Raw genomic sequence first — 23404 nt, forward strand, 5'->3', positions numbered from 1 at the left:
TTTTATTCTACCTTATGTATATTTTCATTTAGGTTTATGCTTATTTAAGCATTGCGTGTTAATTAATGTGAGCACTTAAGAAACATATGCATTTTTATTCACATCAATTTTCTTCAGGTCCCCCCCGATGGGCCAGACTGCCAGTCTGTAACAATGCCAACCGAGACAATCATAGATTTGGACCTAGGAGTCCAAATCTATTTTATTTTTGTCATTAAGTATTTTATTTATTTATTTAAAATGTTTATTTTTATTTTACATCCCGTTTTTCAGTTACACTCTCACAGGTTGTGTTTCATATTTTGGCTGCTCTAACGGGAAGTTTCGGACAAATAAAGTGTATTAATAAGCGAACAGTCTAGTAATTGGTGACTACGTACACGTACACATATCTGTGTCTACGTATGTACTGACGTCGAACGTATGCTGACGGAGCGTGTTGCGATGGTAACGGACAACACACCGGACAAGAGCCGTTAAACAGGGTCGAGATGTCGCAGCTGGATGTCGACGGTTTTCCAGTTGCGTGGAAAGATCCAGAGGATGCAGACACAGTATCAATGTTTGATGTGATTTACGGCAAAGTGAGAGAGGTTTGTGTTTTTATAACGGACACGTGGGTGATGTGTGAGTGAAAATGAAGCTGAAAGACCCCAAAACATAAGCAGTAGTATATATACACACGTTGTGCTATGAAATGAGTACAAGTCATTTACATGACTTCACACAGATGAAGAGTGAAGAGTGAGCTGGACAAGATTTAAGATAGAAAACGAAAACAAAGACATTTTACTATTTCAAGAAAAATATGATCTAATGGCAGCAACAGGTCTCAAAAAAGGGACGGGGGAAACAAAAGACTGGACAAGTAAATGGGACTAAAAAGAAACAGCTGGAAGAACATTTTACAAGTAATTAGGTTCCTCAGTAACTACTGGGTATAAAAAGAGCATCTCAGAGAGACACAGGCTCTCAGAAGTAAAGGTGGGCAGAAAACTACATCTACAAATTGTGGAACAGTTACAGAATATTTTTTCTCAATGACGGAGTCGAAATGAAAGAGTGAGTTAAAAGGAAAGAGTATGAATATCTCATCATCTATGGCAAATAATATTATCAAAGAAATCTGGAGAAATCTCTGTGCATGAGGGACAAAGCTGAACATCAACTTTAGCACCAGGGGAAATGGCAGCTTGCACATCTGGAAAAGCAGTGCTGGAATACATATACAGGTTTTAGTGCAACATTTACACCCACTCAGATGATGCTTTTCTAGGGTCGGCTTTGAATATTGCAGTAAGACAATGCATCATCAGCATCATCATAGTATAGATAGTAAGAGTGTGTGTGCAAATCACCATGTAGACACCTGCCATCCCTACATGCACTGTCCGTCTTCCTGTTAGGGTTGAAGTACCCTGATTATGAGGCTGTGCTGCTCTGCGATTGGCTGCTGTGTTAATCGCACCAGTGTGTTTTGCAGCAGGCTTTGTTTAATAGGACCTGCAGAACAATAGGTTTCTAGGATATGCGCTTTTATAAACAGTGAAGTCGGGCAGCTCGCTTAGCCTTCACTCAGTCAGTGCTTGAATCGGACGGCGAAGGAAGTCAGACAGAGATTAAAGCAAAGAGATGGAGAAAAAGGGTTTTGAGGAAAAGAAGGAGGAGGAGGAAACTAGGACTAGTTTATTTCATCACTTATTGACACGGAGGAAGAATCTGGGGGATGATGCGGTTTGTATTTAGCTTAATATGGAAAGGAGCTCAGGTTGTAAATATTGGCACACAGCCTTACATTTTAAATGTGCACCTGATAATGATCCTCCTTTTGTGCCTGGATTGCATGTCAGAGCTTATTCTGTTGTCACTCTGCAGGCTATCTAAGTCTCCCCCCCACCTTCTCTCCACAGAAGATCATCCTGCAGCGGCTGATAATGATTTCTCGGCTCCCCCACGACCTTGCTGATAGGACAGACCTGGGAGGTCAGCCAGCAATTACCTTAGAGCTACAGAGACTGAGGGACTAATCACCTGATGCCAACTGAACCCAGTTTTTCTTTAGGGGAATGATCCTGTTATACTGGCAGGACAAATGAATACTCCTACTTAATTTGCTGCCCTGAAATACTGAGGCTTCTTGTTGAATTTGAACGAGAGCAGTGAAAGACTGTCTCGTTTCCTGTGTTTGGTGCTTTTATAGCTTTCACACCTCCATGTGTGAGTGAGTCTGCAGGCCTTTCCTGTAAAAAAGAAATAAATTCTTTGACTAAGGTTAGAATAGAAAGCCCACAGAAGCCCCCAGGAAAGGCTGTACCTGTGTGTCGAAAACAGAAGGAAGCCTGAATACAGTTTTTAAAAACTGTGATATTAAAAAAACAACAGACAAATAAGGTCTTAATTTTTTTTAATGATTTCCCAGTAATGAAACAGATAAATTATAGCAAATAATATTCTTTTTGAAAATGCTTTTTAAAACTTTTAACCTCTTAACCCTCACCAGAAGTGTGTGCTATGAAACAAGATGAATTGGTTTGTTGGATTTGTTATGTTGCGATTAAAGTCAGACTTCTCAGTGCTGTGAAGGTGGCTCTCTTATTTACCTGGCTAGATCACCATGGCAACTGATTCTGAACACATAATTTGGTTCAGAGTAGGTCATGTTCAGAGTTTAAAATATCTGAAAGCGCCATATTTTCTACTTTATGTCTGTTTTACACTTCTGGAATCACAGCTAAGAGAACACAGATAAGAAGTTTAATTAGTCTGTCTGAAGGATATTTATCTGAGAGAATATTAATCAGTAAAATCAATTTCACTTTGATTTGGCCAAAGACTCACCCTACATCAAAGTGACTTCTTGAATCTGTTCAGTGGCCTAAAAACTGAAGAAATTTGCCATGTTCGGTCTTATGCTTAGCTGGTAGTTGTGGCTCGTTTGTAAAAGGCTGAATATAATACATAATTCTTTAATTATTAGATCTTGAAAAGACTTTAAAGGCATTCATTTTGCTTTTTAAAATGATGAACCCTAAAACAAGAGGGTTTTGTCTTCTGTTGTTTCCACACAGCTCATTATGAAAATCTCAACTTTCAGCTGAACAAACAGTACATATGGGATCACATAACAGGCCTGCTGCTTATTTATCCATCCTACCTGCTGCACATCATTGAAGTAAGTTCTCCTGCACAGAAATAACAAATGTATGGCTGAAGTTTGTGAAAGTGTGCGCTCATGGTTTGCTGTGCCTCTCTCTTCCAGTCGTCCAGGGATATTCTGACTTCTGTTTTGAGAGACGTCAAAGTCATGCAACAACAGCCACACCGGTAATCATACTTTCTTATACTGCGGATGACTTCTATATATATATTATACGCTGAGATATGGTGCATCCCATTTCACTCATATTTATTGCTTGTCTGCTGTCTGTTAAGAAATTCATGCCACAGCACCCACAGAGAAGGCAAATATAATCCTGGGGTTGCCTTGCATCAGTTCAGATTCACCAAATGTGACAAAAGCTTATCATAATATCTGAGCAGTCGACTCCTTGCAGTGTGTTTTAGCATAAAGACGCAAAGCTGTTGCATCTGGGCTTCTCTGCTGCCGTCATCTCGCTCAGTGTCTGACCATTCCAGACTTTTGTGCTTCCTACTGTTCTAACATGTCAAAACTAAGCCTTTGGTATGAAAAACAGTATGAAAAACAGCATTTGAACCTTAACTAAGTATCATAAATACATGTCTGGCATCTGTAATAAATCAAGCTGCATGTCAATTACTGTAGTACAAAATTTAGAAAGTTCTGGACTGAAATTATGAGGCGCCGCTGCCTCGCTCCAAAATGGCCACCACATTGACACATCCTTCCAGTCAACAGCAGTGACCAGTGTGGCATTTATGTGTGTATTTCTATGAAGCAGCTCTAGTGGGTCGGCTGTTGCCAGTGTGGCAAACTCCCACAGTGCTTTTGTTGCTTTAGACCAACAGCTGCTCCTTCTGGCTGCAGGCAAATAAATATTTAAGCTTTCACACTCAACCTGCTGTTGTGTGTGAACCATAATAATTATTAGCACATCCTTTTTAGCACCTTGCTGGAAGTAAAGATTTTGTTTTTGGATCACAACCCTCAAAGAAGGCTGTTCCAGCAGTGGAGCTACAAGGTTAGCTGTCTTTTATCTTTGCACTTGATTGTTTGAAGTATTTCAATGCATGAGAGGATTATGAGAATGCAAATGTTTTAGTACATAAATGAGACATAATAGTTGTAGTCATATCTCATGTCTTTAAAGTTCACGACATTGGATTCTCTGATTGGCTCCTGTGTGTATGTATTGCTGTGTGACTGAAGGTGCTGGGTGCAGATCAGGTGATCAGGGATCCTGCAGTTAAGGTACTGGAGGATGAAGAAGTCAGCATAGAGACCCTTGTATGCAGTGTCCTGTCAACGCTGCAAAATCTGAGCAAAAAGCTTGAAAAATCTAAGGTGTGTTTCTTTGCAGATGATCTTTTTCCGTTTTGAAAACCAGAACTTTCTCAGAGTCTTTCTCTGACTTCCTGATTGCAATCTAAGGCTCTTCCCGGGTCAGTGTTGGATGAGACGCCGGAGCTGATCGTCCATCAGAAAATTCTGGAAAGGCTTTTGGGTCGAGAGGAACTCCTGAGCCCGCAGCAGTACTTAGATATGTACAAATCCACCTTAAACATCAGTATGGAGTTTGGTAAGTGACAGCTTCCAGTTGGTGTAAGAATTATAAGAACACTTCCAATACGAAAATATTAGAAGTTAGTAAATACACACTGATCTTTGTATAGATCCTTGTGTTGGATCAGATACATATGAATGCAAATATAATACATAAGTAACACTGTCAATGTTCTGATGGTTTAACAGGACAACTGAATCCAAGAAACCTTTTCTCTGCTGTTTAACCTCCTGAACAAAATGTCAAAGGCCACATATTTTACATCCTGGACATCTTAAAGAACTCAGTGACTCACTTCCATTTCACCAAGCTGATGATTTGTTTGTTTATTTATCCAGATTTGAAACAAATGCCTTTGTTTGTACTAAATCCAGCACCAGCAACTTTATACAGAATCAGAGGCTGACTTTTTCCCTGTAGACTGTTTTTTGTTCCTACACTGAAAATATTTGCTGCACTTGCTGTTCACTTATTCTAATGATACTTGTGGTCGTCAGACATCCTCTGCTTTTCCTGTCTTTTAGGATAAATAGTACGTGTCCAAAAGATCCATTCACTCTTTGCTTCCCTTTTATTGTCTGTGTAGCTAGCCATGTATTGCGATCTAATAGAGTTTGTTTGTTTTCCCATTCTAAAATAAAGACATATTCAAAAAATACATTACTTATGTCTTGCAACAAGTTTTTGTATTATAACAATCCAGTCACGTGCAAATTGTCATGTGTCACAGTACAGTGATCCACTACATCCTCAATTAATAAATGCCAATAAATGAAATGCTAGCATTCTGCTAATGTGCACATACTTGTGTTCAGTTAAAGATTTATAAGGGCACTTCCTTGAATCTGGATCAGTTAAACCAGATTAGAAGCTTTCATGTGTGTATAAGAAGCCGGTGCTTATGCAGGTTAACAAGGACACTTAAGGCTTGATTATACTTTCTGCATCTGTGTGTCTGCCTTGGTTTGAATGACATCGTGAAACTGATCACATGGGTTCGTCTGGACTTCTGTGTGCCTCCCATCTTTTTGCGACCATAAACTTGTAGGCAGAGAATTTACTTTACAACACAGCAGCTGCAGGTGGTGGAGGTCATGCTTGGCTGTGGTGTCTGCAGCTGTCCATGTTCCTTAAATCACAATGGCAGATGCTGTAAAGAGGCTCCTGATGCTGTGGTGTCCCGAACACTCACAGGAAGCTGTTTTACTACAGTCATAGGAGTCTTCATGTTTTGTCTTGAGCTCTTCTAATAAAAACGTGAAGTAAAAATTTACCTACAAAGTTTCCAGTTTTTGTTCTATAGTTCAGCTGAAGAGTATCTTACAGGCTCCCTGAAACCGGACATCGGTGAGCGGGAGTGATATTAGAAGTTCTCTGAAATACCCCGTGAGGATTTAAATGTCCTTTTTCATCTGTTGTACTTGCCTGAAATATTTTTTGCACTCCTGATATTTCAGAAAGCCTTTCTGTCATCAGTTACACCGATTTAAATGACAGTTGTCTGGAACAAAAAGCACAGAACATCCGAGTAATATAAAAAAAAACATTTTAATAGTTTCAACATTCGGATGAGGATTAATTTAATTTTTTTCTCATTTTTATCTTACACTGTGTTCCACTTGGTGACTGAGAGAAAGCAAGTCCAAGAAAAGGCATTTCATCTGTACTCCAAACTTTAAAGAGTCCACAGCATCACTACAGTTTGACACAAAGAACTTTTTAAAAAAAGATTCCTTGATCGATCACGTTTTCCCTTTTTGTTTTGGCCCCCGTTACTTGGAACTTAAAGTTATGCAAAGAAAAGGATGAATGGAGATGGCTGCATGCACCACAGTGTAATCTACAGACTGCACGGGTCCACGTGACCCTACACGTCACAGTTTGTTTCTCATTTGTAGATGTTTTCAGCAGATGTTCAGTCCTCTGAAAGTGAATTATTCTGTCTTTTCCTCCATGTTGTTTCATTGTTGATCTGTTTTGAGTCTGATGTGCTTTTCTTGATTTGCTATAGATAAAACCAGTGGAACATACGAGGATACGTGGTGAAAGCAAATAGGAAATCATGAATGATTTAAATAAACTGTTGGCAGAACTGATGGGGGAGCTTGACTCAAAAAGGTCAAAGGGCAGCACTGAATTTTCTTCTTTTTTTGCAAAGGTCGATCTATTCACTTATAAAAAATAAATACAAGCACATTTAAATAGGACCAAAGATGTGACGCATTTCATAGGCATGGATAAAAAGCATGCTTCCGAGTTCCACACAGCACAATGTCGATATTTGATACCCCTGCACACTCTTACTCTTGAAACTATGTCACAACACACACAATCCGCCTTTATCACAACCTATGAGGTGGACAATGTCTATCAGTACATTCCACCGATGTAAAAAAAGGCCTTCGAAGTTTAGTGCTCAAAGGGCATGCTTGCAAAAGCTGCAATACTGAAAACTGTCTCTGGAATCTCTTGCCGGCTGTCTTTGCTCGACTGGGTTATTGTTAATAAAGTCGTGTTTGACGTGTTCTGTATGTACAGGCTTTGATCTGAGACCCTTTAGTACAAAAACGAAGAGCAGCACATTGTAACACAGAAACAAAGACAGGACAGACCATTCACCTCAGCACAGCCTAACTGCAACAGCAAATTTGAAAAAGAAACTTTTTTTTTTAAATATTAAATTTAAATCGTAAAACTATGCTGTATTGATTCAAAATCTGATTGAACAGCATTTCTTTTAAAGCAAAAAATAAGAAGTTGGTAGATTTAAAGATCATTTGAGTACCAGGAAGTTAATCTGAAACTGTTTTTATCAGTAATTAAATGGATTTTCCAAACATAACAGAGAAATCTGCTCAGAATTGACAACTTTTCTTGGTGCTGAGTGATGGAAAGCTTTCTTTTTCTACAGTTTGTGGAGGAAGCTTAATTTATAGTCCTGTGGTGAATCAGCCTATGCTAAAAACAATCAAGTCCCTCAAATTTTAAATCTGGCCCACACATTTATATAGGTTCTTAATGTTCGGCCTGGCCAGTGTTCTTTGTGGTCTGCACAGCAACAAGCGTCCCATCAAAATGACATAGACAGGCAGACATCCACAGCACCTGCAAGCTAACAAGCTAGCCGACGAGGAAAGCAAGAAAGGGCTCGGTCTCGTAGTAATAGAGCTGCTTCATTCACTGTTATGCGCATCCAGAAAGGCTCGCCTATGGTACAGGGAAACAACACGATCAAAGATCATGATCAAACGTACGCCTCATGACATGTTGACGGCTTTATGTCCACAAAGTGAAGAGGCTATATGAGTGATACATTAATTAAAACTACAAATTAAAAATGTCTGGACCCTCATGTGATTTCTCTTTCCTATCATGGCCCTTTAGTGGCTCCCATGTCATAATGAGTCGCCTGGCTTTACATTTATACCTGTGCGCTGTTGTGTCTGCATTGCTCTGCTGTGTTGGACTTGGAGCTAATAAATGCGGAACAACGGGAAAGAGAGAAAACTTCAGACTGTCAGAGCTGTGAAAATAGAAAAATACCACACGATTATGGTGGTAAATCAGACCCAGCGTTGCTTAATCTTACTGCTCTCATCAGCGTTGGTTCAAACTAGATCTCAGAACCAGTCACTATGAGATCACAGTGGAGCATTTAGCATCTTGACAGCCAGACATTTCTCTGAGGAGGTGGTGGAAAGCGAAAACACAGGTAAATAGAGAGCAAATAGATAAAAAGGAGCCAGAAACACCTGCCCAGCTGTGGCTCCGCAGCTACTGGGTGTGTAAAAACCAACTGTTTAAAATGTCCTTGTTGGAATTACAGTTGTAATATAAAAAAATAAACATGAATGGAGTCATTTCCCCAATATTCAATTCTATTAACTGTCAAAAGGAGTTGTTTTTCAGTGTTACATTAACACTGGGTAATGAATTAGCATTGTGAGCACACTAAATACAACTAGAGCCTATTACACGTTGGTTCACAGAGGCATTATCCTTGTAATAATCAATATACAGTTTTGAGCGTATTACTGCCACTGCAGGCTGCGTTTCCACAGCAGCAAGGTGGATGCCAGGCTATGCCATAGAGGATACAGGGTCTCTACAGGTTAATGCAGCACTATAAATTAAGCTTTAGTCAGATAAAAGAAGCATCTTGATGGTTTGGATGACCTCCAGTATTTCTTTTTTGCACCAATTTAAAATTTTCTGCTTGTAAAAAATCTGTTCTATGCAAACCGTTGTTTAACATCTGTTTTTTCTTAAATATATAACCTGTGTTGCATTGCTGTCTGGTTCTGCTGTCTAAAAGACAGTAATGCAGCAGTTTTCATGCAGAGTCTGTTTAAACCTTTCAAACTGTGATCGATGCGTCACTGCAACGGCAGCAACCCACAGACACTTATTTTTATTTCTAAAGAACGCACAATCACATTTCCATGAATCTCAAATATGTCAGGAAATGTGCTCAAAGCTGCACGAGCCGTCTTGAATTTTCACGTAGCTGCAGTGATGTGTTGCTGTTTTTTTCTTGTCTAAAATCAAGTCTAAAAGTTCAAGAGGTTCATTCTGAGGTCAGAAACTGCAAAACAAGCACTAGATTTGACCTTTCAGTCTGCTGTACCATGTTAGGCTTCTGTGCGAAGTTTACTTCATGTTACTTGGTGTGAATGTAGCATTGCTGTGCTAGTTCCAGCAACATTATAATATTATACAGTATGGATGTTCGTCATCATTTATCCTTTTCAATACAGTATTTGTATATATCTATGTATTTATATATATATGAATTTCTCCCTTCAGTATATACAGAACAAACTGTATAGAGGCTTCGGTATTTACAAGTCCTGTGAGTGATATCGCGCTTTAAAGAAAGACACAGGTAGAGCAGCACAGTGACTTTGAGGCCATGTGTAGTGGATGTTCTCAGGACAAAAGGAAAGTCATATAAATCTGGATAGGTCACAACAAAAACCCACCGCAAGGCAAATAGCAAACTACTGCTGTCGTACACAAACCTTGTTACTCCAGTTTAACTGATTTTCAAGTTTCCTCTTAAACTGAACCTGCGATTCCTGAAAAGGTTTTGATGCGGCAGCAGAGCAATTCTGGTCCCACGTTTGAATACTTTAAAAAGAAATTCCTCAGATTCATGTGCAGCGGAAACGACCACAGCTCCTCATACCTAGTAAAAAGTATTCAGAAATATCTCTGTATAAATACTCTCATCAAAATAAACACATATACACACATATCTTTGCACTTGCCTCTGTTTCACTAAGATAGACCAAAAATATCAGCATCATCAGGCAGGGTTCATATAAACTGTAATGTGAATGTGGCTGAAAATGACAGAAAAACTGTGCTTATTTATAAGAGACCAAGCACCTTTTTTCTGAGAGTGTCTGTAGACTGTTTTCTGGCTTTGCTACGATATGATAGGATGTTAAAATGTGTCAGGGCTGTTGCTCTGAGAATGCTTTCCCAAGAATGGTTCAATATGTCAATACAAGTTTGCACTATATGAATCCTGGAGTGTGGCACTGCACATTCTATAATCTCTCAAATCTTTGTTTTTTAGCATATTTCCACCTGTTGTTTGCATTCTGTGTCAGTCTTACTGGTTTCATCAGTGTTGTTTCAAACAACATCTGCTAAGCTAACAGCAAACACACAAAGTTAGCAGCTGGTCGATGCATTTAATGGAGTGTTTGGCACCTAAAGAGCCAGATATGTCTCTCTCATGAAGTGGTGGAGACCAAAAACTGAGCTAAAAATAGCTAAAAATATCAAGAAAAACAGCTGAAGTGAATGATATTGCTTGCTAAGGGTGTAAGGTAATCACACAGGCCTAGATATGAATGCCTAGCAACCGCTGGTCGCTAAGGAAAAAGTTGTATTAGCCGAATCATTGGAGGCGAGTGACTGTCGCCGGGTGAAATTGATCTCAAATATGGTGCTGCACCAAGAGCAATAGAAAAAAAGCGCAGTGAAGCACATGCTACTTCCTGCGTGAAAAGGAAACGGAGACCATTCACCATCAAAGTAAAAGTCATCCCTTACAACTGCAACCAACTCCTTTCAAAACATTAAATTTTTTACTTCAACCGTTGCAGGCGAATGATCTCCATTTCCACTTTGCATCCCACTTTCCACAGTTTCATTACTGCTCAGCAACTGTGGCAATCTGCAAACATCCAAAGCAATCACAAGGGGGTCTTTGGTGCATTACCGTATACCTCTTTCTGACCAATTTCACATAGAGACTGCCAACAATTTCTAGCAACCATCTGGCAACCAGTTGGGGAATACAAATTTTCCTTAGTGACCGGTGGGTACCATGGGATCACTGACAGGTCTTTAGGCCTGTGCGACTGGGACCTTAATCTACAGAGTCAGGATGAGGAGGTTATCCATTTAGGAGGAGTTCAGAGTAGACCCGCCAGCTCAGGTGGTTTGATTATGATGCCTACTAAGTGAAGTGTTGTGGGCATGTCTTACTGGGAGGCGACCTTGGAGACGCTTTTCAGATTTGAGCTCTCGGGTGGCTTCAGAATTCCTCGGTTTCCCACCAGAACACCTGGAAAGTGGGAGGTCTGGGCATCTCTGCCTACCATGGCCTGAACCCAAGTAGGCAGCAGAAAAATAATGGATGGGTGGATAGCAGGTCCAAAAGTGATACAATATAAAATAATTAGGTTTGCCAAATTATTTAGCATAGAGTGTTTGAGGACAAGCATCGTATCACTATCAAGCTAATGCTCTGACCAACGGTTAGTGGGAACAGCAAAGCGATGCAAAATGTTTAATATTTAATAGGTTTCTGCCTAATGTCTCGTGACATAGGAAACACATAAGAAAACCCCACAGGGCACCCCACCCACAGAGCTGGCCATTCACAGCCTCCGCTGCTGCTCTGTAGATGAAATTTATTTAATTTAAAAAAAATAAACGATGTGGTTATGCACTCCAGGCTTCATAGTTACAAACTTGTACATCCTTGAAACTGAAATGACGCCTAACTCGACAAAGAGAAATGAAAGATCTCATGCGGCTTTGCGTCCTGCCAAAAAATATTTCTGAGTAAACACAATTGAGTTTTTCATTTTTCATACTGCTGGACGTTTCATAACTACAGCATGTATCTCATATACTTTATAGCTCCCTGACAGCATCAACTATATAGCTCTCCCGTGGATACAAAATATGATCTGAGTTAGATTGTTAATCGTATCATACACTCTGAAAATGTACAGTATAAACAATAAATATCCAGTGACTGATATCCTGACTGAATGCCTTGTTATAAAGAGAAAGGAGTGATTGGGCGTTTAACCGCTTCCCAACCTGCTTAGTTAACTTCTAAACATCTAAAACATTCATTCCTGTTTTTGCTCCACGACACCGACAGTGCAATATCATATAATACAATTACCACTTCACTTAACACGTCACACACACTAGCAAAACACACGCGCGCTTTCCAAAACGACACACTGGCACACTCACAGTGAACGCTCAAGTGGGACTGAAATTCGGGGCCAGAGGCGTTTCAAGCCAAGAGGAGATGAATGGTGACAGAAGGAAGTTAACAGGACAGATGTACAGCACTGTGTTAGTTTGTTCTGAAATTCACTCATGAAAAGCAGCAGCAGCAAAGAGCACTCATCCTCCCAGCAGCCTGTTTCCAGTCTCGTGTGAGTGAGGTTAAAGGCAATATTGCAAGTGAATCAAATAAGGCAAAAAGAAAAAGAAAACATTAAGTTAAATTAAAAAAAACAAACATCCAGCCAATGCAAAATGTCAAATCTTCCCCTGACAACACTGTCGCCAAAACCGTGTGTATGTGTGTTCACCAGATTTTTTTATTTTACTGTATAGAAGTGCTTTTTTCTTTTGTACACGCTGGCCCCTCTGGATTGAGCACAGGTGAGGCGTGATGAGGAGGTCCAGAGGTGGCCACTGAGGCCGAAGTTAATGCAGCTGGAGAGGTGAAAGGTCAATGAATGATCGAGACGGCGCAGCAGTAGCTTGACGGAGAGGGTGGGGGAACTCGGTGGCGTCATAGCACTGTGCTCTCAGACTCTTCCTCAGAGTCCTCTTTGCTGTTGGCCGATTCCAGCTGTGCCACTGAGTTCCTGAAGGGGGAGATGTGGGTCAAGTCAAAAATACTGTCCAGTTCCATGTTAATGACGGGGATGTCCAAGTTGCAGAGGGAATCTGGCAGAGCAGAGAGAACAAGCAGAGGATAAGCAGACAGATAAAAACCATGCAAACAGAGAAAAAGATCCTTCCAGATGTGATTCATCAGCGCTGAATGATGTCACACACAGCAGACGTCCAAACCAAGGTTGGAAGCGTGAAGAAATAAATAAAAAATGCATGACAGGGATTCACAGCGTAAAAAGTGTATGTGGCTGTTGAACATCACCATTCCCTAATGGTGGGCAGGGGGTGTCAAACATGAGGCCCAGGGGCACAGAGACGACTTCAATCTGGCTCATTGGATGACTTTGGAAAATGTGAGAGCTTGTGTCTGTGTGGAGCTAGCTCTGTGTAGAGGGGACAATGACACAACAAACACTAACTATCGATGCAGTCAGATTATTTTGACCAAACTAGCATTTTATGCAACACAATTAAGATTTCCTGTCACTGAACCCTGTGGCTATTTGTCAAAATCAAAATCCTGCTGATGTGCCACATGGACTTAATATATGCAGGCAAAACAAAATCCAAACCATATCTGTGCAGTTTATAAGCTCTTTTTATCCACTGCAAGCAAGCAGGCAACAAAGGGTCATGGCTTCTGAGGCAAGTTCAGCATACCCAGGATCTCTTTCTGTTATCTGGATTCACCCTAACGTCAACAATCAGGCTAAACCCCGGCGTGTATCAGTCTAACTATGAGAATCTGACCAGACACTTTTATCAGTAAGACTGGAAAACAACTGCTAAAAAAACAAAGTTTAGCCTATATTAACCCACAAAAGAAAACTAAAAACTCAGACTGTAAGGCTGACAGTAAAATCTGATGGTTTACAATCAAGAGGCTCAAGGAAAGGTGATGCTATTTAACAGAGAACTGATTGGTCAGTAGGCAGTGACTTCATTACTGTTGATGTCTAATTTTAAACATTTCCTGCTTTGATCCAGGTTAGGTCTACGCCATGTTACCATGGTAATGTACCCTAGTAAAGGCAAACAACCGACATAATACTGAAAACCCCAGGTTAGACCTGAAGTTACCTGGATAAGCCGAGCTCTCCCTTCATATATTACAGACCTTTGGTGCTTGTGCTTACCTACCTATATAATCTAAGGAGCCCCTCACAAAGCAAAAAACAAAGCAAACAGTAAACTAATAAAATAAATAAAGCATGCCATGCAGTACATGTGTACTTATATAATATATAACTATAATATTGACAGTGAAGACATCTAGTGTGCAACATGTGATGGAAAACTGGTGCAGACAGGAAGTGCACTGACTGAGGGACAGAGGTGGAGTCGGTGGGAAGCGTGAGGGGTGTGTGGGCGGGGTGACTGATGAAGCCAGGGAGAGGAGGGGCAGCTGGAGCAGGGCATTATGGGTGGGAATCCTAAGCGTGGGAGAGGCTGTGATCGGTGGACAGTCCGGTATGCACGCCCATGTAAGCCATGCATCAGTCTCAGCCACCATGCAAAGGCCAACAAAATGAGTAAAAGGTGGACCGAACACAGCACCTGTATGGTCATATGAGTGAGGCTGCCGTAGAGCAGCGGATAATCTTAAACCTGCATCTACTGGCAGCTTCACTGTGTTGTGAGCATGTCAGCGGGCGGCTCCATGTTTGGGGTTTGAGGGTACTGAAGAGGAGGGGAAGGGAGGCTTTAGCACAGAAACTCCTGCTTACCCTAAAAGTCCCTCTCACACACAGAATCACACTGAACCTCTCGCCTCATACCGCTGCAGGTGAGACGATAAGAGGGGAAGAAATTACATGAAAATCATGATTAGAACCTGCAGGTGATGGAGAGGCAAACAAATACATAATACATGACTCCTCTCCTGATGTAGAAGGACACCAAAGGATAGTCTGCTGTTATTCTACATCTATCATTATCGCCAATAAATGTCATGAAAAGACCAAAAACGGTGCATATACATCCAAGTTCATGAACTTAAATAATAATTCATAATATTTGTCAAACATATTATTTATAAAATCTACATATAGCAAAAAAAACGGTCAAGTTTAGCATTACCAGTGGACATGCTTTCCCCAGGAGAAAGACCGTCCAGGAGCCCTGACGAGTGCTCCAGAGACTGGGGACTAGTGCCAGGTGTGGATGGAGGCTGAGGAGGAGGCAGGCTGGGTCTCTGCCGGGGCGGCTTGGGGGTCGGTCTGGCTTTGGTGAGAGTCCCAGCCAATGAGGGCGGAGAAGACAGAGACGGGGTGGTGACCGTCTGCACCTGACCCGGGGAGCCGATGGTGGCGTATCCCTGCGGGTAGCTGAAGCCATATGGGGAGGGGGTGCTGGGAGGAGTGGGGGACAGGCTGACTGGAGACGGCTGACCTGTGGACTGGTCGGACATGGCTCCCGTTGGGCAGTAAGGGCCTTTAGGCGGGATCGGAGCCAGCTTCTTTGCTGTGGAGAGACCACCAAGAAAGAACATAAGATGATCAGGGTCTGCAATATTTCCAAAATAAAAGCCCCCAGAGGCATTTAGGAATCTGCTAGCATGTCTGTTTGTCAAATTAAAAGTGTTCAGTTTTTATAGAAATCTTTGACATGCCCATTTTTCCAAAGTAAAAGAAATTTGCTTTAAATGGCCAGATCTTCAATATAAAAGCTGACTGTTATAAAAAAGTTATCATGATTAACGAAGGTCTCTCATATTTCCGAAATAAAAGCAACCAGTGTGCTTTAAGAATAAACAAATGTTTTGACATGCTATTTCAAAGTAAAAGTCACTTTTTAGTTATAGAAATGTATCCGGATGCTTCATAGTACCAGATTTCCAACATAAAAGCTCCTTAACAGGATTATCACATTTGTATCAGTTTTCAAAATAAATGGACTTATCAGGATTGCCAGAAATGTCAGATTTTCAAAGTACACCCCCTAGTTAGCTTTTATAACTAATGCAAAAGGATGGATGTCCTGGTGTGTTAGTGTGTGGTGCTAAACCAAAGTCAATGTAATTCAAATGTTTGATATGTTCTGGCCATATTAACAAATGCACTAATGTTTCTGCATTGTGACCTTCTTGTCATTCTTTTCTTCTGTATGAAGCTGTTTTTTTGGTGAAATTTCCCACATATCAAATCATAGAAAACACAATTTCTTTCACAGGCCAACTCTGACAAGTGATGTGTGAAATCAAAGTTGAAGTGTAAAAGAGATGCTTGCCTCGTCTTCAGTCTAATAAACTCTGAAGATCCCCAGACAAATTTAACCATCAAATTGCTCATTAATTATAATACCTGCTTTAATTAAACCCTTCAATCACACAGCACCAAGTCAAGTTTATTTCTTCAAACTAAACACCGGCCTCCATCCTTCAACTCTGAGGATATTTTAGCAGATAAAACTCTACTGCAGCCGTCAGTCAGTTATTATGTGGTTTTCCAAGGACTTTTTCCACTCTTTTGTGCAGCAACCAGAGTGGAAACAATGAATGAAAACACACTTTTGCAGATTTACATCCTCTCCACATGAGAGGTTTCACTGTAACTTAAAATGACCTCATTCACAGCACTGACTAATAGATTAGACAGATTCTATTAGAGCCTGAGAGACAGCTAAATGAACACAGTGTGCTGCATCTTTTTTGCTAATGTCACAGTACTGGGCAAGGTGCAGAGTTTTTAAATCCCCCAAAAAGACATTACTTTTACTATTTTTACTATGTTTTTGAGACCAGCTGAGATCCCTGTCATACATGCCCAGTTAGTTGTATTACCTCTCCTCAAGGTGTGCGGACTGTGGTCAGAGAGCTGTGACTGTCCACTAGAGGTCACTGCTCCCTGGAGTCCCTTCTGTCCAATCACTGGAGACAGCTCCTTGTTCTTCAGAGTACTGAGGAGAGAGTGAAGGACAAAACACACAAACACACACATTACGATACGCTTTCTTCTGTAATTTACTAACCCTGCTTCCATAAATCTCTTTGTTTTATAAAAAAATAGGAAAATATATGAGAGCAGCCATAATTCAAACTGTCCAGGTGACCACTGTTGCAGATGGACATGTAGCTTATACTGTTGAGCAAAAAAAGAAGGAAAGAAAATTCAAATATATCCTGACAGCTTAATAAATTTTCCTTACTCCTACAGCACAGTGTAGCCAGAATGCCAATGGGAAGAAGGTCTTAAGGTCAAAACATAACCAGTTTACTCTCTGATCGACTGACTCTCCCCAGCTACACCTCAACACACTTTCACTCTTCTGCAAACGAGGCATGGAAGGCGACTGAAGCACCCGGCATTCAAAGGGAACCTATTATGCTGATACAGTATCTGGATTTTCATATTAAACATGGCTAAAGTTTCAAATTAATGAGGTCAGCTTATGTAAAAGTAATATCTGTGACAGAGAGAGTGGACAGACCACCTGCTCTTCAAATCTGTTTATAAGCGTCAGAAGAAAGAGATGTTTTCTGATATTTACTAAGACGTATTTGACTATTCGGTACCTCCAAACATCTCTGACAGGACTGTGACCTCATCTTTTTTTAAAGGGCGCTTTATAAGACTGTGGTTGTCTTTGGTTTTGTCTGACATGTGGTAGTTAGCAGTGTGTACTTCCTCCCTCGTTTAACCCTCTCAAGGCAGGCGTTGCAGATTTGCAACAGTTAAAACACTAACAACCTGATTATCCCACATACATATTTTATGAATTTTTTTTACTCAGAAGTACCACTGCAGGACTTGGTTGTGCATTAGCAACTAAAACTTAATTTGAGCCTGAGAGGGTTAATGGTTGCTGGTAATCAGCTTGTAGAGGGGTAATGCAACCTTATATAAGGGGAAAATATTTATTTTAAGGTAAGAAATAGTTATGTAATATATTGTGTTACAAAGTCCATTTAAATATTCAAAAACAGTGACCATACCTAGTAGTCAGTCAGAAGAAATTTGGCTTAAAGTAGGTAAAACTGATGAGGATAAACTGAGGCGCTGCACCAAGTCTGAACTGTAAATCATGCAAAGCTACTCTATCAGTGCAAATATGTATATAAAAAAAGCAAAATAGGTCCCCTTTAAACTCATATTAACGTGTTGCTGTAAACCAAAGCAGATGTTTTTGGGGGTTTCCTTAAATATCAAACAGTGCTGTTTTGCTCCTGCATACATCATTGCCTTCCCATTCAAAATCGCAGGGCTCACTGACTCATTAACGCTGACTTTTATAATCATTGACTGAAAGCTTTGGATTTCCTTTGTTGCCTGGCAACAGGCTCCTGAATACCCTGCTCACATGGAAAGTTATGGATTGCATACATGGCAGCAAAATTAAAGATGGATGTGATAATGGAATCCTTAAAGCGCTTTGATGTCTATAACTGACAGCTGCAAACCAAGTGAGTTAATAGGACACAGAGTAGAGTGGCACTGAAGGGAGTTTCTTTTTTTCTTTTTAAAAAAAATCATCCCTCTCTCGTGCTTCCTTGTCCCTGCGGGGGCCTCTCCTTATTTGTGTGTGATTTGTGTTGTTAGTGGGAGCGGGTTGAGCAGGGCTCTGTATTTACCTCGTCAGCTTGGCTCCTCTCTCCCGGCTACAGGCACAGGCTGCCCATGGAGGCGGAGCAGAGAGAGGGGTGCTGGGGGTTTTCGGGGAGCCAAGGAAGAGATCGTGACGAGTGAGAACGAGCGGGGGTTTGATGTAAAGGGTTGAGCCATTCGTTTCGGACGGGGGCGCATGCGGAGCGTTAGACGGGGAGGCCTGTTTGGGCAGGTGCAGGGAGTTAGGTTTGGGGTTGGAGTTGACGTCAAGCTGCTGAGGGGACGGGCATAGGGAGTGAGGGAGCGGGGGCGGGCTGTACCCAGTGTGGCGGGGTGGAGGGGACGGGCCAGGGGGCACGGATTCGGCGCTGGGGGCAACGGGACGCATACCCGGAGGTGTTCGGGTGCGGAAATGGTGGTGAGGGAGCGAGTAGGAAGAGCAAGAGGAGGAGGAAGAGGAGGAAGAAGAGGAAGAGGGGTAAGGGGGAGGCGGCCTCTCCTCCTCTGGGGAGGGGTAGGCGTAACAGGAGTCCGACCAATTGGAGGATGCATCGTCTGAACTGCAATGATAGAAATATCAGTGATTCAAGCGGATGAATTCATTAGTTCTAGGACGAGGGATGTGTGGATTTGAAACTTTAAGTTTGGTCCATAACGAGGGAAAAATCAGGTGAGGAGTAATCGTAGTTGGGACAGTGAAGTGAAGGCTCCAGGAGGGGAAGAGCACAAAGAAAACAAAATAATAAAACAGAAAATCAGCCACCTCATCCATTGCAGGCTCCTGCGACAATGGACCGTTATGCTGCTAATGATGCTCGGACTGATGGCAAAAGAAAAAGAGAGATGTGATCCATGCACATGCAGCAATAAATTGTTTTCTACTGAACTGTGGATGAACCTTTCAACACCTTTTGGTTAAACCCAGCAATATGTAGAAGTGAAATCTTCACATGATATGCAGTATCACCACTCAGGCAGAAAATTAACTCCACACGTGACTCAGGAAATTCAGGGGGTGAGGAGATGTTGAAATGAAAAGAAGTTCTAAATGACATGCCTCATCAGGGTGGGTTCACACAGAGGTGAGGATGAACGACAGACAACAAAACAAGGGGTGGAGGTGGGGTGGGTGGGGGTTGGAAGGGGCAGACAGCGCAGTTCAGGTGTCATTTGCAGGGCGCGGCAGCAGACGCGGTGACGAGCGAGCAGCGGCAGCAGGTGTGTGTGCGGGCGTGGAGCAGGAATAAAGGAGGGTGGGGAGGTGAAACAGGAGGACGGGTGGGGCCACAACTGCCTTACCTGGCTCGGTCGCTGCTAGTGGGAGGAGGGGTGGGGGAGGGGGAGGCTGAGAATTCCCCAGGCTGCTCGGGGATGAGCGCGTCAATGGGTGGGGTGGGGGGGTGCACGCTCGGTGGCGTGGACAAGGATTTACGCGTAGACGACGATCCCCTGCGCGACACCCAAGAAGTGTCCATCACCCTGACACCCATGCTGCAGTGGGACAGAGATGCACAGCCAATCAAGTCAAAGGGCGTGTTTGTGTGTGTAGTTCAGGGGTCAGGTTTCCACACCCAAAACACATCAACGGGGGGTAAAAGGGATCGGCTTTTTATCAGTGCATTTAAAAAAAGGCCGACCCCAGATGAGCAGGTAGGGTCGCTTGGCTTCACTCACAAGATTCCCAGCATGCAACAACACACATTCTCCTGCAAGATGATGGTAAATAACTGAGAAATTGTGCATATTTTAAATAACTAAACAAACAAAAAGTAGTTTGGATGAAACAGAATGTACGTTTCTGTCCTTTTCATTTTAAGTGCAAATCAGCAGAATTAACTGATGGCTGCATGCAAGTGGAAACATCTGGGACTAAAGAAATGAAGCCAGAGCAGGACTTCGTAAAGCAGTGTGTGACATCACAGTTGCTACATCCATCTTTTGTACTTTCTCCTGATGAGAAAGGTATGTTGTTTCAGGGTTGTTTCAAGTTATATATAATTCAGACGGCTGGTGCTAATCCAGTGAATTCTGCAGGGTTTTTGATGCATTTATCCCACTGTGGGCTTCACTCTGCTAACTGAGGAAAACAGTCATTGTCAAACTAATTAATTACACATGTACTTTCCTGTGTCATTGAGACAGAATTGGTCGATCTCATATAGGTCTCTTGGCTGTCTAGAGTTTGAGGAAGATCGATGCCACACTTAAGGTTTGTCAATTCTTCTTAGGGTTTGAGGTAGTTTAACTTAACATGGCATAAAGTCTGTTGGAACAGCAGGCCCAAGGTAACCAAATCCACCCACCACTCCCTTCTAAGCCATTATCTTCTTCTGTATAAAACCAAATGTGTAAAACAAGTGAAAATAATGTCTAAAATTGTATCAATATAGTATTATGTATTTTATATATAAGGTGACTATTGCCTGGAAACAAATGCCTATAGAGAAGAAAGAAAAAAATCTACACAAACAAAGAAAAAAAAATTAAATTAAAAAAATGAAAGAAACCTACACAAGCCAAAACATACCACTAAATAAATAAGTTAAATAAATAAAAATAAAAAGATGGATATGAAAAGATATGAAAGTGAAGCCAATTCACAATGCATCAGACCTGCATTCTTTCAAATCGCCAGCAGGAGGCGACTCTTCTGGATCCAAACAGAAGTCAGATTCTATAAAAGTAAAACCTTTCCTCGCAAGTTTATGCTTTGAATCACTTTGTTTCTTAGCAAATACAGCATTATTTTGTAAATTTTGTAAATTATGGCCCTTTTTAAAGTAAACTAGAGAAACCTTGGTACACTACCTACTCCTGTGATGTCAAGGTGGCTACTTTAAAGTCAATAACTGTCTCAAGTTGGATACTTTGTCTGTACACTTACCAGAAGTACACAAGTATACTACTACTAGTGTAGTAGTAGTGTTGTCTTAAATCAAACACAAAAGTAAACTAACTTTGTAGGGCGATGCTGTTAGCCATAAATCACTAAACCTGCTGAGTTTTCCTTTGTTTAAAAGAAGTATCCTCTAATGAGTCTAAAATGCATTTTGGACAAATGAATATTAGAAAAAAAAATTCCATCACATGTAGACAGCTGACTCCGGCTGATGGAGCTGAGCTGTGCTGGAGGGCTGATCTAATGAGAAAAAGCTTTTTATTTAATTACTGAAAGGCTGCACACTGTACAGATGGTTGACCACAAGCAGCAGACGTCCCCCTACCCAATCAGCACTAATAATGCAAGGTCAGTAGAAAGTATAGTGTTTTACCGCAGCTAAACTAACTGGCTTCCATTTCAAATAGATTACCACAAAAACCCCTCAATTAGTACGATAAGACAAAAACAGGAACTGTAACTATGCAGTCAGGTGAGATAAGCAACAAGAGGCTATTGTATCCACAGGCTGAACGAGTCAGTCCGGTATCAGAAACTGCAAAGATGCCTCTTACTTATGTAAACACAGAGAAACAGGCCTGTTTGTTCTCGTCCCCCCACTCTTCTGAGACACTGAACTACAGGAGTCCAAATATATCATCTCACACACACCCCTATGAAGCAATACACACTCAGACACATGACAAATGAGAAACAGCTCCTTTCAACGTGCAGCTGAGACGAACAGATGATGAACAGAGCGACAAGAGGATGACTGGAGGAAAAGGAGCTATACCGTACCTTTGTATCTTCCTAATGCTGCAGTGTTAAAACAGAGACAAGCACAGTGAGGACACGAGCAGAGACCACGAAAGACTCGTCCGCTTGGACTCGTTAATAGCATTGTTATCAAAGAAGTGAAACAGGATAACGCTTTAAGAGAGGAGAAGAGTGAAATATGGAGGCTTTAACCATGTCGAAAACTAAGGAGGAAATTAGCTATAATCAGGTCAATGTTTCCCTGCTGGATACAATAAAATCCCCCAAAACATGAGAGGTTTCCTGCAGCTGCAGTGAGTCTTTAGTAAGTGTGGTTTCTCTGCAGTGGTAGCAGCACAAGGTAAAAATGACTGGCACTTTGTCTTGACATTCCTTTTTGTTGGTCTCTGATTGAGCAATAATAAGCATTTCCACTGATATTACCGAGCGTGTACACACAGCCTGGGAAGAAACAGGTTTTATGAAGGATCTTTCAGTGAGTTTTGCACAGATTTTCACTCGCAGTCACAACCAGCAGTGATTTAGTGTAGTTCACGATAAAGGACGTGTTTCAACAGGCACCATTTCTGAACTCTCAACATCTGTTTTCTATAGAAATCCTCTAGAAATCCAGCCAGCAGTCAGACCCTTGGGCAAGTCTGTCAATGTCAATTCTCTCATCAAAATCAAGAAGTGAACCAGATTTATATTACCAACACTAAATATAAGGGTGGCAGAGAAAACCTTAACAGAGATGGTTTTATAACCGATAGCAACGATTTGCTATAGGTTACAGAGACCCTAATGCAGCATCAGTCTTTCTTATCAGTTTACACGAAATACAAATGTTATTTTGAGATTTTTGTAACAGTTTTCCTAAAATTGAACAACTTTCCCGAAAGATCCCAACAAGTCATCAAACATCAGTAGGGGTTAAAGTGGGATTTGGCAGGTGGAGGAGTCCTAAGATCTGCTGTAACAGGGCAGCAGGAGGAGACGACTCACTTAAAAAGGCACAAAATCATTATGGATTTAACCGGCTTCATCGTACAATATATATAAGCAGATGTTAGAAGAGCCATCATGGCTGCTCTCCAACCCCTGGCCAGTATGAAGCCAGTATAAAGGTGGAATTTGGAAATGTTGCTAAAGAGCATCACCAGCTTAAAGGACTTCAAGCAGTTCTTCTGGGAGCAAATCCTGCAACTCGGCAGATATGTTGAAGTACCTCTTTTTTAGACCTCAGTAGAGTGAATGAGTCCTCAAACCTGGAAATGAGTTGGCATTTTGCACTTCTAGTTCCCTGAACTCGCAGGCAGTGGGTTCAGAGAATGTTCAGGGTTTTTTTT

General features: G+C 41.4%; 2 protein-coding genes across 6 annotated transcripts in view; one reads left to right on the top strand and one right to left on the bottom strand.

The window, feature by feature from the left end:
- The first annotated feature begins 433 nt into the window (after positions 1–433).
- On the top strand, positions 434–7668 carry tex47 (testis expressed 47). Of its 2 annotated transcripts, none has more exons than XM_003448642.5 (8): positions 434–593; positions 1911–1983; positions 3069–3172; positions 3260–3324; positions 4085–4160; positions 4349–4483; positions 4571–4718; positions 4892–7668. In XM_003448642.5, exons 1-8 carry the CDS (start codon positions 492–494, stop codon positions 4927–4929), a joined length of 741 nt encoding a protein of 246 aa, XP_003448690.2. In that variant the 5' UTR covers positions 434–491; the 3' UTR covers positions 4930–7668. The 2 variants fall into 2 exon arrangements, with proteins under 2 accessions (XP_003448690.2, XP_025765492.1); XM_025909707.1 differs by lacking the exon at positions 434–593 and adding an exon at positions 1583–1734.
- LOC100699214 (rho GTPase-activating protein 44) overlaps positions 6858–23404 on the bottom strand; it is a 102746-nt gene continuing 86199 nt past the window's right edge. The window contains exons 17-22 of one of the 4 annotated variants that reach the window (XM_025909706.1): positions 22098–22115; positions 19718–19909; positions 18445–18978; positions 16657–16772; positions 14955–15338; positions 6858–12926 (exon numbers count right to left, since the gene is read on the bottom strand). In XM_025909706.1, the coding sequence (XP_025765491.1) occupies positions 12769–12926; positions 14955–15338; positions 16657–16772; positions 18445–18978; positions 19718–19909; positions 22098–22115 (1402 nt within the window). In that variant the 3' untranslated portion in view covers positions 6858–12768. The remainder of the gene's footprint in view (positions 12927–14954; positions 15339–16656; positions 16773–18444; positions 18979–19717; positions 19910–22097; positions 22116–23404) is intronic. The other 3 variants (XM_019362314.2, XM_019362317.2, XM_019362318.2) reach the window with 3 other exon arrangements.

The sequence above is a fragment of the Oreochromis niloticus genome, linkage group LG8, assembly GCF_001858045.2.
Source record: "Oreochromis niloticus isolate F11D_XX linkage group LG8, O_niloticus_UMD_NMBU, whole genome shotgun sequence".
NCBI classification, from domain to species: Eukaryota; Metazoa; Chordata; class Actinopteri; order Cichliformes; family Cichlidae; genus Oreochromis; species Oreochromis niloticus.

Bases quoted from the DNA above. Each gene is read 5' to 3' on its own strand.
- tex47 (XM_003448642.5), top strand. From the start codon at position 492: ATGTCGCAGCTGGATGTCGACGGTTTTCCAGTTGCGTGGAAAGATCCA. The intron at 4,161-4,348 runs GTTAGCTGTCTT...GTGTGACTGAAG, and splicing joins TCCAGCAGTGGAGCTACAAG to GTGCTGGGTGCAGATCAGGT. The intron at 4,484-4,570 runs GTGTGTTTCTTT...TTGCAATCTAAG, and splicing joins AAAAGCTTGAAAAATCTAAG to GCTCTTCCCGGGTCAGTGTT.